This window comes from Chiloscyllium plagiosum, chromosome 1, assembly GCF_004010195.1.
Source record: "Chiloscyllium plagiosum isolate BGI_BamShark_2017 chromosome 1, ASM401019v2, whole genome shotgun sequence".
In the NCBI taxonomy this organism is placed as follows: Eukaryota; Metazoa; Chordata; class Chondrichthyes; order Orectolobiformes; family Hemiscylliidae; genus Chiloscyllium; species Chiloscyllium plagiosum.
The window spans coordinates 37,221,186-37,231,304 of record NC_057710.1 but is presented as its reverse complement, the minus strand read 5'-3'; the positions used below and the strand labels follow the sequence as shown (position 1 = coordinate 37,231,304).

The following is a 10,119-nucleotide window of genomic DNA, read 5'->3' as shown; positions in this document are numbered from 1 at the left end:
CCACCCTCCCCTAGCTTATCTCTCCACGCTTCAGGCTCTCTGCCTTTATTCCTGATGAAGGGCTTTTGCCCGAAACGTCGATTTTGCTGAAGCTCCTCGATGCTGCCTGAATTGCTGTGCTCTTCCAGCACCATTGATCCACCTTCAACATATTGTCTAGCTATCACCATCATCAACAGCTAACCTGAGAATGCAACTTTTTAAAAAAGGTTTTGTGATTTATACATGAAAGAAGTGAAACTATTCTAACAGATGAAAGGCTTAACAGACAATCAATTTTTCAATGTATAATTTCAGTTACATCACACTGTAAATTTTTGCTATAAATTATGTGTTAGGATTGAGCCCTCCACTACCATCTGATGAAGGAGCGACGCTCCGAAAGCTAGTGTGCTTCCAATTAAACCTGTTGAACTATAACCTGGTGTTGTGTGATTTTTAACTTTGGAAACCCCAGTCCAACACCGGCATCTCCAACTCAAACTTTTCCTATTCATGTACCTGCACAAATATCTTTCTAATGTTGTAATGGTACCAGTACCTACCACTTCCTCAGGCAGTTCATTTCATATGGGAACCACTGTGCACATGAAAATGTTGCCCCTCAGGTCTCTTTAAAATCTTTCTCATTTCACCATAAAAATATACCCGCTAATTTTGAACTCCCCAACCCTAGGGAAAGGACCGTTGCTATTCACCTTATCTATGCCCCTCATGATTTTATGAACCTCTATAAAGTCATCCCTCAACCTCCTACGGTCCAGTGAAAGAAATCCCAACCTATCCAGTCTCTCCCTATAACTCAAACCCACCAGAATCGGCAACATCCTGGCCAATCTTTTCTGAACACTCATCAATTTAGTAATATCCTTTCTATAACAGGGTCACCAGAACTGGACACAGTACTCCAGAAGTGGCCTCAACAATGTCCTGTACAACCTCAACATGATGTCCCAAGTCCTATAGTCATTGGTCTGAGCAATGAAGGCAAACGTGCTTAATGGTCTTCTTAACCTGTCTAAATGCAATGCAACTTTCAAAGAACTATGAACCCCTAAGTCTCTCTGTTTGACAACACTACCCAGGGTCCTACAATTAAATGTATACGTCCTGTCCTTATTTGTTTTACCAAAATGCAACATCTCTCATTTATCCTAATTACACTCCTTCTTCCACTCCTCAGCCCATTTGACCCAACTGATCAAGATCCCTTTGTAATCTTAGTAGCCTTTGTAATCCCTTCTTCACTGCCAATTATACTACCAATTTTGGTGTCATCCACAAACTTACTAACCATGCCTCCTAAATTTCATCCAAATCGTTTATATAATGATAAACAACAATTTTGTACAGACACAATAAGAAGTCAATACAAACTTCAGTGTCCTGTTTGTTCACCATAACTGTTAATGTAATAGCCCATCTACTGTTACTGACATAATATATCAGCAATAGTAATTTCACCTTGGAAACTGTGACCCTAATGGAAACTGTGACCCTAATGCAGTAATTAATCAGGACTGTTACACCATAAGGGGAACATATTCACTCGTCTGCTTGGCAAATTTAATTCACCACCAAACAGTCCGATATATTACAGTCTGTCACAACAAGGCGGCCACACTTTCTTCTTGGATAACAAGGATCTAAAGAGAGTAGAAGAGAAATGAATCTGGGGATACAGGTTCACAAATCAGCAAATAGCGATGCAGGTTTATAAATCCAAACAAAAAGGTAAAACCAGCGTTTTTGCTAAAGGAAGCCAATTGAAAAGAAAAGATGCAACTTTATAATAGTCTTGTACAGAATATTGATTAGGATGCATTGGAACAGTGAGCCATAATATATAAAACTCAAAAGGAAACAGAAGCATTGGAGAGGATGCAAAAAAAGATACATTGTGAGAATCACATCAGAATTTGCAGGATATATTTACCAAGGAAGGTAAATAACACAGCACTCCCTGCTCTTCGATCTCCTGAAGGGCAGCAATATCACTGTTGATGAATTTCACTGGACAGTTGGCCTTTGACAGGGTTTTCCATAGCATTCTAGGAGAAAGTGAGGACTGCAGATGCTGGAGATCAGAGCTGAAAATGTGTTGCTGGAAAAGCGCAGCAGGTCAGGCAGCATCCAAGGAGCAGGAGAATCGACGTTTCTGGCATGAGCCCTTCTTCAGGAATGACTCATTCCTGAAGAAGGGCTCATGCCCGAAATGTCGATTCTCCTGCTCCTTGGATGCTGCCTGACCTGCTGCGCTTTTCCAGCAACACATTTTCAGCTTTTCCACAGCATTTCCTGATTGACTTGGGCAAAAATCTTAGCGAGATCGATGAAGGCCATATAACGTGGTTGGTGTTGTCTGTGGGTGTTGGTGTACCCATTGAAACTGAGATGTCAAGATATTACTTCTCCCAGAGAGTAATAAGTGCCTGAAATTCTCTACCCTAGAGAGTTGTGGAGGCTAAATCAATTAAAGTACTGGAAGAGAGTTTATAAATATTCAGATTTTTGAAATGCTAGGTCTTGTGGGCTAGGAAGAGCTGGCACGAACCAGGAGTTGAAGTCTGAAAAATATCAGTCAAAATCTTGTTGAATCACAGGGAAGGCTTGAGGAACCTAATGACTCACAGCTGCTCTTATTTTTTATGTTCTCTCTCTTTTCCCAAACATTATTGTGTCACTGGTATGTTTTGTGCAAGTATTAATATGGAATATATTTTACTAACTCATGATAATCTTTAATTCATCACCATAAATTGGCTCCACTATTATAGTTCGAAGTGTTCTCTCTTCATACAAATCTAATTCAGTAGAGAAAATCCATTCTGATTTCTTCTGCACAGCTTTGCTGGACACAGTACGATAATTTCACACACCGAGTGCTTCATTTTACTGCACTACAGGTCTTTGGGAAGGTGATTTTGACCATGCCATTAATAGGAGAGGAAAACAAATCAAACTCCATCATTTTCAGGGTGCTAATGGCCAGTTTCTCCCAGGCATGTGACTACAAAATCTCCTGCAATTGTTAATCTTAATTCTAATGTTGGCATCAGCAGCCAATATTTTGTAGCTACTTTTTAAAAGTTTTATGAACTTCCTACAGCTCAACGTCAGACTTAGATTTATCACTATTAAAAGGGAAACTGGTAACTTACAAAGTAACAGGCGGATTATCCCAGGATCGTTCAGCTTCCAGTATGTCTTCAGTACCCGGACTGCCTTGGTTGTGCTCTGGGTTGCTGACGTGCTGCGAGAGAACCTCATGGAAACGTTCAGCCTTCTGGATTAGTAAATCGAGGTGTTCACCTGAACGGGGAGGACAGGAGAACATTGCTCGATGAGGTGTTATAGCAATTATATTCCAATACTATCCTGGTCCAACCACATTACAACATTACAGCTGCAATAAGAGGTAAAGAAACAGGAGTAAGCCTTAAAAGTTGCTCCACCATTCAATAAGATTGTGACTGATCTTTGACTTTAGATCCATATTCTTGCTCAATCCCCAGATCCTGTGATTTCAATTTAGTCCAAAAAGCTATCAGTCTCAGACCTGGATGTACTCAAACACAGAGAGCAGCAGAATCTCTGTTCACCAACCAGCTCTGTAGACACGTTTCTAGAATGATGGGATATAGGCCAACAAGACCGTAAGTGGTCAGCTTACTATCCCATTAGCCTGGTGGATTTTATCTGCTGATATTACCATTACTCAATTCCACAATCTCATTTGGCCCTTGGTTTTCAATTATTTTCCGTTGGCTTTTGAGGTTTCAACTGTGGAAACAAATACAACAAACTGATTCAACTTCTCTGCCATTCCTTTCTTTCCTAAGATTTCTCCAAAGCCTTTAAGGGATCCAAGCCCACACTGGCACTGAAATCTGTACTATGGATCTGATTTGTGCAGTAGGCCTACTGTGGGAGTCAACCAACATGACAGATTTTACCCTTATATCCTGCCTCTCAGAGGGAAACCAACTACTGTGCCCCAAATGATTCCTAAAACCATACAACTAAACAAAGATGCAGATCAAGTCCATTGGCTATTCTTTTTTAAAATGGAACATAGAACATTACAGCCCAGTACAGGCCCTTCAGCCCTTGAAGCTGTGCCGACCTGTGAAACCAATCTGAAGCCCATCAAACCTATACTATTCCATTTTCATCCATATATTTATCCAATGACCATTTAAATGCCCTTAATGATGGTGAGTCCACTACTGTTGCAGACATGGAATGCCATGCCCATACAACTCTTTGAATAAAGAACTTACCTCTGACGTCTGTTCTATATCTATGACCCATCCACTTAAAGCTATGTCCCCTCATGCTAGCCATCACCATCCAAGGAAAAAGGCTCTTACTATCCACCCTATTTAATCCTCTGATCATCTTGATGCCTCTATTAAGTCATCTCTTAACCTTCTTCTCTCTAACGAAAACAGCCTCAAGTCCCTCAGCCTTTCTTCATAAGACCTTCCCTCCATACCAGGCAACATCCTAGGAAATCTCCTCTGCACCCTTTCCAACGTTTCCATGTCCTTCCTATAATGCGGCGACCAGAACTGTACACAATACTTCAAGCGTGGCCGCACCAGAGTTTTGTACCGCTGCAACATGATCTCATGGCTCCGAAACTCAATCCCTCTACCAATAAAAGCTAACACACTGTATGCCTTCTTAACAACCTATCAACCTACTTGGCAACTTTCAGGGATCTATGCACATGGACACCGAGATCTCTCTGGTCATCCAAACTACCAAAAGAATCCTACCATTAGCCCAGTACTCTGTATTCCTATTACTCCTTCCAAAGTGAATCACCTCACACTTTTCCTCATTAAACTCCATTTGCCACCTCTCAGCCAGTTCTGCAGCTTATTGATGTCCCTCTGTAACCTGCTAAATCCTTCAGCACTATCCACAACTCCTCAAACTTTAGTGTCATCTGCAAATTTATTAACTCATCCTTCTATGCCCTCGTCTAGGTCATTTATAAAAATGACAAACAGTAGTAGCCCCAAAACAGATCCTTGTGGTACACCACTAGTAACTGAATTCCAGGATGAACATTTCCCATCCACCACCCTGTCTTCTTACAGCTGGATAATTTGATTCAAATTCTAAATCCCATATTTCTGTATTTTCTGCAATAGCCTACCACTTTACTGAAATCCATATACACCACAGCAATTGCTCTACCCTCATCCACCTATTTGGTCGCCTTCTCAAAGAACTCAGTAAGGTTTGTGAGGTATGGCCTATCCTTCACAAAACAATGTTAACTATCCCTAATCAATGTATTCATTTCTAGATGATCATAAATCCTGTCTCTTATAATTCTTTCCAAAACTTTGCCCACAACAGAAGGCAGGCTCACTGGTCTATAATTACCAGGGTTGTTCTTAACTCCCCTTCTTGAACAAGGGGATAACATTTGCTATCCTCCAGTGTTCTGGCATATTCATGTAGACAATGACAGCATAAAGATTAAAGCCAAAGGCTCTGCAATCTTCTCCCTAGCTTCCCAGAGAATCCTAGGATAAATCCCATCTGGACCAGGGGCTTTATGTATTTTCACATTTCCCAGAATTGCTAACACCTTCTCCTTATGTACCTCAATCTCATCTAGTCTAATAGCCTGTATCACAGTATTCTCTTTGACAACATTGTCTTTTTTCAATGTGAATACTGACGAAAAATATTCATTTAGCATCTCTCCTATCTCTTCAGACTCCACGCACAACTTCCCACTATTGTCCTTTGACTGGCCTGAATCTTACCCTAGCCATTTTCTTTATTCCTGACATATCTCTAGAAAGCTTTAGGATTCAACTTTCTTTAGTAAACCTTTGCACAACAACTTCCTCCCTGTCTGACAGGTACATACTTATCAAAGACATGCAGTAGCTGTTCCTTGAACGAGTTCCACATCTCATTTGTGCCCATCCCCTGCAGTTTCCTTCCCCATCCTATGCATCCTAAATCTTGCCTAATCCTAAATATTATACAATGTTCATTTAACCACCAGAAAATTAAGGTTTTTAACCGAAATTCTAACTCTGATTAAAAAGTGACTGAAAGGTTATAAGTGTAATATCTAGCAGTTTGACCCATCAGTAAGGCATTTAAACAGTAAGCTTTCTGCCAGATGAGTGGCTCCACTTGTATAGTGTTAGGAGTACAGGGCAACTGCGATTATCCAAGTGTCCTGAGCCACCTTCACCGCCAAATCCAAGCCACCCGCCAACTGAAAGAAGAACACTTAATCTTCTGCTTTAGGAACTTACAGCCTCACAGCATCAACATCAACTTCACCAGTTTCCAAATGTCCCCTCCACTGACCTCATACCAGATCCAACCCTTCAACCCAGCACCACCCTCTCGACCTGTCCTACCTGTCCATCTTCCTTCCACCTATCCGCTCTATCCTCCCCACCAATCAATCACAATTATCCCCCACTTCCATCCACCTATCGCCTTCTGAGCTACCTTCCCCCATCCCCACCCCCATCCCTCTGTTCATCTCTTATCCCCACTCCCCCACCACATTCCTGAAGAAGCGCTGACTCTCAAAATGTCGACTCTCCTGCTCTTTGGATGCCGTGCTTTTCCAGCACCATACTTTTGAATCTGACTCTCCAGCTTCTGCAGTCCTCACTTTCACCTTCTCAAGGGCACCTATGGTTGGGCAATAAATGTTGGCCAAGCCAGCAATGGCCGTGTCCCATGAGTGAATTAAAAAAAAATGGCTGTAGCTCACTAAAAGTGTGTTTCACAGTCCAAATGATGCCATCAGACAAATATTGCGGTATATGAGCAAAGTGCTCATAATAACAGAACACTGAAATACAAAGACTGAAGTGTTACATCTACTTCTCTCTTCACAGAGGCTGCTAGATCTGCTGAGTATTTACAGCACTGGTGTTTTTATTTTTAAAATTAATTTGTCAACTGATCAAAGGAACAGCATGCCTTCATAAAGTCATCCAAGTAACAGATTGAACAGCACTACAGTGCAATTGCTATCCATCCTGCATGCTATAAAACAGCAATGTCCAACTTAACCAAACAAAAACTACAATTGTATAATTCAGACTTTACAGCTATGTTATGAGCCCATTCTTTTTTTCCTTTGTTACGATAGAGATGTTATATAAATGCAAGCTGTTCCTCTGTAGCCAAGCTTCTCTATGCCTACGACATTAGCAAGTATATTATCCTTGCATTCACTAAAGCAGTAAAACTGTGATTAAAATCCATGTTAATGGTTCCATTGTGTTTTTAAATTTAGTCTGTTTACATAATGTGACTCCAGAGTCAAATCAGGCTCAGGAACACAGTCCTCAATGCAAACTATTAGCTGTTCCCACACATGGCACATGCAATTCTTTACAGCCAAATAAAAATCATTAACAGCTAATGCTAGAAATCAAATATAAAAACAAAATTCTGGAAAATAGGTCAGCCAACATCTGCAAAGTGAAGTCAAGTGATAATATTTTGAGTTCATAACCTGCATTAGACTGAGATCATCAGGCATTTTAGAAAGATTGAGGAACAAAAGAAGTGGGGCAAAAGAGGAAGGAATCAGATGTACCAATCACCTAGTGGGAGATAATTTGTTAAATGATCTGCAGACAAATGTAGGAAAAAGAGAGGTGATATAAAAGTCATTAGCATTAAAACTAAAAGACAATACTGGGAAAACATGGCAGATTACAAAATTTTTAACAGTGTTGAAATGGGTCACGTGATCGACAGGGAAGCTAAAAGTCGCAGATTGCAGTAAAATACCAATGGACTAGACCAGTGGGATGAAAAGTGTCAAGTGGGATTTAATCCAGAGAATAAAGAGGTAATACGTAAAGAGTGTGTATGCACGTGCGCGCGTGTGTGTGGGGTGGGGGTTTCGAGTGGGCGCCCCTACAATGTAAGGAGATATCCAGTAACTGGTAAAATATGGAGAATTGTAGAGAGCACGGGATACACATCCACAGATCTCTGAAGGTAACTCTGATAGTTTATGCTGAAACTTGAGAAAACACTAGTTGGCTACTGTATAACATTGTGGTCACTGTATTACAGAAAGAACATGTTTGCAGACGGTTCTGCAAAAAGCACATTTATAATGATGTCGATTGGTTTGCAGAATTTTAGATATTAGGAACAATTGGAAAGATTACATTTTCTTTGAAACAGAGGGGACTGAACAAAGATCTAATTAACATATATAAAATTATGAGAGACTTGGAAAGAATAGTTAAGAAGCATTCCTTTTACATAAGGCAATAACCAGCTGCCACAGATTAAATGTAATGATGGAAGTATGAGAGAGCAATTACTTTCATTCAGGGTAACAGGGTGTCTGGAACTCACCTCTTAGACGAGTAGAGTTGTTGAGCAGGGAAACAGACCCATTGGTCCAACTCATCCATGCCAACCAGATATCCTAAATAAATCGAGTCCCATTTGCCAGCATTTGGCCCATATCCCCCTAAATCCTTCCTATTCATATACCCTTTCAGATGCATTTTAAATGTTGTTTTTGTACCAGCCTCCACCACTTCCTCTGGCAGCTCGTTCCATACATGCCCCACCCTCTGCATGAAAAAGTTGCCCCTTAGGTCCCTTTAAAATCGTTCAACCTATACCCTCTAGTTTTGGACTCCCCCATGCCAGGAGGGAGGTTATTCACCAGATCCATCCCCCTCATGATTTTATAAGCCTCTATAAGGTCACCCTTCAGCCTTGGACACTCCAGGGAAAACAACCCCAGCCAATTCAGCCTCTCCCTATAGCTCAAATCCTCCAACTCTGGCAACATCCTTGTAAATCTTTTTTAAACCCTTTCAAGTCTCATAAAAACCTTCCTATAGCAGGGAGGCCAGAATTGCACTTGAAAAATGCTATAGGTAGAAACTGTCTTCATATTTTAAAAAAAAGTTGGGCATATGCATTGAATACTGTAATCCACAAGGCTTTGGGCCAAGGGCTAGAAAGAGGGGCTTGACTGAAGAGTTTTGTGCTGTTAATATTCTTAGTTTTGACACCAAGTTTCAAAACCATAAAATGTTAAAATCAAATGTAATTGTGGATGGAATTTTGGATTCCACCAAGGCCAACTTACAGAGTCAGAGAGATGTACAGCATGGAAACAGACCCTTTGATCCAATTCGTCCATGCTGATCAGATATCCTAAATTAATAGAGACCCACTTGCCAACATTTGGCCATATGCCTCTAAACATTTGCTACTTTTTAAAAATTAATTCATGGGGTGAAGGTGTCATCAGCTAGACCAGTATTCATTGCACATCACTAAGTGTTGAGAGGGGTTGGAGACACATGTAGGCCAGACCAGGTAAGGATGGCAGTTTCCTTCCCGAAAGAATATTAGTGAACCAGATGGGATTTTCAACAATCGATAGTTGTTTCATGATCATCATGAAACTCCTAACTCCAGAATTTTATTAAATTCAAATTCCACTATCTGCTGTGGCAGGATTCTAACCCAGGTCCCCTTTTAAATGTTGTAATTGTAACAACCTCATACCACTTCCTCTGACAGTTCATTCCATACACACACCACTCTACAGGAAAAAGTTGCCTCTTCGGTCCCTTTTAAATCTTTCCCCTCTCTCTTGCTGAGATATTTGTATCATCGATGACTATGAATCGATAGTCACAGGTGAGGTGCTGTAAGATTGGAGGTTGGCAAACGTGGTGCCACTGTTTAAGAAGGGCGGTAAAGACAAGTCATGGAACTATAGACCAGTGAGCCTGACCTCAGTGGTGGGCAACTTGGAGGGAATCCTGAGGGACAGGATGTACATATATTTGGAAAGGCAAGGACTGATTAGGGATAGTCAACATGGCTTTGTGCGTGGGAAATCATGTCTCACAAACTTGATTGAGTTTTTTGAAGAAGTAACAAAGAAGATTGATGAGGGCAGAGCAGTAGATGTGATCTATATGGACTTCAGCAAGGCGTTCGACAAGGGAGACTGATTAGCAAGGTTAGATCTCATGGAATACAGGGAGAAAGTGAGGTCTGTAGATGCTGGAGATCAGAGCTGAAAATGTGTTGCTGGAACAGCGCAGCAGGTCA

General features: G+C 40.9%; 1 protein-coding gene across 2 annotated transcripts in view; it reads right to left on the bottom strand.

The window, feature by feature from the left end:
• The window catches only part of c1h18orf54 (chromosome 1 C18orf54 homolog), a 39,604-nt gene that overhangs the window by 10,976 nt on the left and 18,509 nt on the right, over positions 1-10,119 (bottom strand). For both annotated transcript variants that reach the window (XM_043721299.1, XM_043721376.1), the window contains exon 4: positions 3,162-3,312. In XM_043721299.1, coding sequence (XP_043577234.1) covers positions 3,162-3,312 — 151 coding nt within the window. The remainder of the gene's footprint in view (positions 1-3,161; positions 3,313-10,119) is intronic.